General features: G+C 41.4%; 1 protein-coding gene across 1 annotated transcript in view; it reads left to right on the forward strand.

Annotated features, from left to right (window-relative positions):
* LOC143025197 (uncharacterized) overlaps positions 1–5,000 on the forward strand; it is a 54,240-nt gene that overhangs the window by 13,083 nt on the left and 36,157 nt on the right. Inside the window, exons 2-3 of the mRNA XM_076184654.1 lie at positions 1–531; positions 2,349–2,511. The exon at positions 1–531 is cut by the window's left edge and continues 245 nt beyond it. Of these exons, the coding sequence (XP_076040769.1) occupies positions 316–531; positions 2,349–2,511 (379 nt within the window). The 5' untranslated portion in view covers positions 1–315. The remainder of the gene's footprint in view (positions 532–2,348; positions 2,512–5,000) is intronic.

The following is a 5,000-nucleotide window of genomic DNA, read 5'->3' on the forward strand; positions in this document are numbered from 1 at the left end:
TCAGACATTCAGTTCACAAATATTTTGAAATATCCTTGCATATATGATATAGAGTCACTGCCATTTCGTACCTGTATAATGACTGTTGATGCAATCACCTTTGGTGTATTCTCCACTGTCGGTTTTGTCTGAATCAATGTCACAGCTTGGCAACACTTCTTCTATTTAGAAAGAACTACATTCCACTAAACAAGAATTAGTGACTCCTCAAAGTCACAAAGAAGCTTAGGTTCTCAAGTTCAGCAAAGAACCCTGTCCCCTCGAATTCAAACGTCTTTCTAGCATCATCACTGCCCCTCCAGAATTAATAAGATCATGCCTGCCCTCCTCCTCATGGGCTTGGTACCTGGAACCAGCGCCTGGAAGCAGAACCTCACGAGTCAATCTCTCTCAGCGTCTTTCACTCTCACATTGCTGACACTTGTGACAGGAGCTCTACTGCTCCAACCGGCTGACGGCTTGCAGATGATCAAGAAGCAGACAAGCAGACCTTCGACAGACAGAAGAACAGTCGCCTTTCTATCAAACGAGGTAATTAATATCCCTAGACTAAAGTCATTGAAACATTTATAGTCCTTAATTATTACTTTATAAATAAGCTGATCTCTCGTGAGAACATGTAACCATTGATTTTTGTTTTTAACATATAACTATAATTCCTTTTCGTACACTAACACTAATACTATCGTATCCGGAATTCATATCCGACTTCCAACAACCTATTCTTTATCTCTGCCTTGATGATTTATATACTCGTCTTTGTAGGTTTATAGACACTCTACTCTCTAAGATAAATCCCACGATACATTTCCCTCTGGGATAAGATGATTTCGGGTTTCATACATATTATATACCCCATTTCTTCAAGAGACAGCAATCTTTTCCAATCCATGATAACCTTACATCATATGCGCTCTCTTATGTGGCACATCACCATTCCCACTGAGGAAACCAACATTATGAACCAAATATTTCCATCGAAAACGACGTGCTGTCCGTTGGGACAGAAGATGAGGAGCCTGCTCCAGGAAGCGCCGATTATCTGCGGCCGAAGCCGTTACCTATGCCCTAGTATGCGTTTGGTTTGTTGGAACAGGTAACAGTCACTGCTGGGAATCGGAAATGAGTGCGGGATTCGAACCCACAACTAAGCGAATGCGAGACCAGCACGCTTTCGATTACGCCACCAGCGCATATAAGGACTGAGGAGTTGGTAAAATGTCGACGACAAATACAGTACAACAGTTATGGTTTAGTTTTCTCTCTGGGACAAACTAATTCTCAGTTACCATATTACCATTATTTCAGTGAAACTAACGACACTCCCTTTCAGACACCAAAAAAATTAATGTCACATTCGAATTAATTGTGGTCCTTTCAAACCACCATTTGTGTTTCTTTGACTTTATATAATACATTTGCTGTCAGAGGATGTGAAGATGTCTTTGAGATGTTGAAACTTCACTTCTGGAGACAGTGTTTCTTGGGTAGCTACTCAGTGCCTCCTGGCGTAGCCTTCTTACTTTCATCAAATTTCACGCTACTGATATTTTACTTTTAGGCTTTGACTCAAATTTTCTCGTTTCATAAAACCTATTTGCTAAAAAAAAAAAGACATTTCTTTATAACCCCCCCCACAACTTTTATATTTCTCTTCAAAAGTAAGCGAGAAATTAAAACTAGTACAACGCATTTTTCAAGTGTTTATTTACACAACAGTGTGAGGGTATGAACTAGTTCTTGCTTTTCCATTTTCATTAAAGTTGCATGTTGTAGCTTTGATGCTACTAAGTAATCAAACACGCAAATGTGATGATTACATAGAATAACACTCCAACTAATGTGAGTTCTAAACTTTTGACAAATGTATATGCAGTTTTATACAAATAAAAAAAAATCGTTCAGAGTAGCAGCGCTATCTTTGTCACGTAACGTCCGTCTTATCATTAGTTCTAGACACTTTGTTGGAAGCTTCTTACGCAACGGGTCCTCCGTCTCTGAGGTTACTCCTATCTGATATCGAATCTTCAAACTTGACTTTTAACTTTTTTCTTCTCGTCTCTTTGTCTTGTTAACTTGTGTCCTAAGTCTCTTACCTCTCCTTTTATTATGTAGATTTGTTTCCTGAGTCTCTTACTTCTTCCTTTGTCATGTTAACTTATCTCCTAAGTCTTTTACCTCTCCCTTTGTCGTGTTAATTTGTCTCCTAAATTTTTTCCTCTCCCTTTGCCACGTCAACTTGTCTTCTCAGTCTCTTACCTCTCTTTGCCACATTAACTTGTCTCTTAACTTTCGTTCTTTTCTCTCCCTTCGTCATCTTGATGATGGTTGGGGCGGGGTGGTTTTAGGTAGACGAAGGAGACGATCATCTAATCCCCGAGATGCTCCTCACCGCCAAGACCAAGACGACGAAAACGAGGAAGCGACGCGCCTCTTTCGTCTGGCCTTCTGGAAGCCAGTTCGTCGCCGAGTTCTACGTCACCATTCCCATTGAAGCACCTTCGGGAGTTTGTAAGTACGATTTCTTTCTTTCTTTTCTCTTTGTTTCCTTTTTATTTTGACACATTTCGAAGACCGGTAATGAAAAAACAAGAATTATAACCATACATTCCCCAAAAAAGTCCACTGTAGAAAATATAATATAAGATTACACCAGTTCAAAATCAACTGCCGGTGTTGGGGAAGGCTTGAGATTCTGCTTTCGAAAGAACCAAAGACGTAGACAGGTGGAAAAGAATGACTAATGACTATCATTCAGAGAAGCTATAAATACATTTAATTAACAAACTTTTCAATCTCTGTGGCTTCAATAAAGGCGATACAATAAAGGACTGTTAATGAAGGTGATGGAAGGAATGTGTGAATGTGTCGACTGTTACGTCAGCGAGGGAGACCCGGGTGATGAATACAAGAGAGACGTCGTGTGGAGGCAGTGGGAAATAAGATGATTTACGAAATATGACAAAGTAAGGGACGGTAGGAGTCGTGAGTGTGCCGAGGTGGAGGTGGAATCAGCAGAAAGAATGGAAAAAATCAGACTAAGGTGGCTTGGTCATGTGACGAGAATGGTTGGAACTAGATACCTTTTGGGGTTTGGACGAATCATTGGTGGGTGAATAAAATAAATGAGCCCATAATTGTTTGTCATCAGGACATGTCAAGCAAAAATGGACGTGAGTGGTGAAAAGAGTTGGGTAAGAATGTACAGGCCAAAGTGGCGGCCAATTCCACGAGAGAGGTGCACCAAGGAGGAACTGGGAATATTGCTGGAAAAGTGATGTGATGCAATCTTGCGCACAGTAATGGGGGGGGTGATAAAAAGGGAGGAGAGTGACCCAAATGAGAGGTCAGGATGTTTCTTAACCGTACATAGTCACCTCGCTTTTGCGGTTCATGGCTTGCATGTATTCAATCTGTCACTTGGAGTCCACTGCTGAACATATGTCTCTGCCAACATTCCCCACAAGCCCCATGAATACGCTAGCCTCGTACACGTTACTCCTGCATATTTCTTTACCTCGTCTCTCCACCTTCTGCCTGGTCTTCCTCTTCCACGCTTTTCACTTACGGCGTCCATTCAGTCACACTCCTGCTCCATCCCCCTTTCTGTCCACCTGGCCATTCCCTTTTCATTTTCGTCTCTGTATTGTTCCAATAATGTCTTTACTCCAGTTTGTCCTCTCACTGACTCGTCCTCTTCCTGTCTCTCAACGTCATTCCAAGCATCAATTTCTTCATTGATCTCTCCGTACTCCTTAGCTTTGTCCTTTCGCCTTCGTCAATATTCGTAGATCATAGCTGGGATTATATACTGGTTGTAAACCCCATGATATAGTTCTCTTCCAAAATACTTTCTTTAATCTGTTCTCAACTATGCCCTTGCTATTTCAAAGCTTAGTGATTTCATTCTTGAAGCCCTCTTGGACCCCTAATTTCTTTGAACTGAATAAAATCACCTGGCGTCAACCACAAAAATCCATTATTTTTACATAAAAATTTAACTTATTTTGAACTGGTGGCATCCTTCAACTTGATAAAATCATCAGACGTTAGCCAAAATCAAACCCATCAGTTGAACTCATTTCGATTAACTATAATGGTGAATAAGAAAAAAAATTACAAATTTGCAAAAGTATGGTATGAAGGAGAGCGACATGTCCTCTCGCCTGAGTCTGTCGAAGAAATGATGCCACACGGCGTCAGGTAAGAGCATTAGCGAGAACCCGCTAGATGGTTCCACACAATTACACATTTATACAATATTACAAATAACTTGACATGCGCCCACTACATAACCCCTTTCGTCCCGTATGGTACTTATCTTTATATTCTGATTGCCCCCAAGTGATTTTATTCATATATAAATGACTCCTTTGATAACGGGAGAATTATCTCCATCAATGTGATGACTATTTAATGGATTTTCTTCTAGTTAAAAACAAGCGATTTGATACAACAGTGAGGGCAACCTTAAACATGATCTAGACCCCATGTGACTGCCTGTCATCTGCACAAAATTGCATATCTTTAGCCAGAATGGAACCCATAAAGAATGTTACCGTATTGAGAGAAGTAATGATCGTTACCCTACACGCCTTTGGTCATCTATATCAACTATCTTTCTGGAGTCTGCGGAGAGGCGACAGATGTGAAGGCGACGTCTTGTAAGGGGACGCGGCTCCAGATCGACGTCGTCGCTGAAGTGTCACAATACATCGGGTCATTGTGCCAGAGAACCCGCTGACTCCTCCATCCTCTCTCTCTCTCTCTCTCTCTCTCTCTCTCTCTCTCTCTCTCTCTCTCTCTCTCTCTCTCTCTCTCTCTCTCTCTCCTCTCTCTCTCTCTCTCTCTCTCTCTCTCTCTCTATCTCTCTCTCTCTCTCTCTCTCTCTCTCTCTCTCTCTCTCTCTCTCTCTCTCTCTCTCTCTCTCTCTCTCTCTCTCTCTCTCTCTCTCTCTCTCTCTCTCTCTCTCTCCCCTCTCTCTCTCTCTCTCTCTCTCT

This window comes from Oratosquilla oratoria, chromosome 5 (genome assembly GCF_046742065.1).
Source record: "Oratosquilla oratoria isolate Oo_2021 chromosome 5, ASM4674206v1, whole genome shotgun sequence".
Classification (NCBI taxonomy): Eukaryota; Metazoa; Arthropoda; class Malacostraca; order Stomatopoda; family Squillidae; genus Oratosquilla; species Oratosquilla oratoria.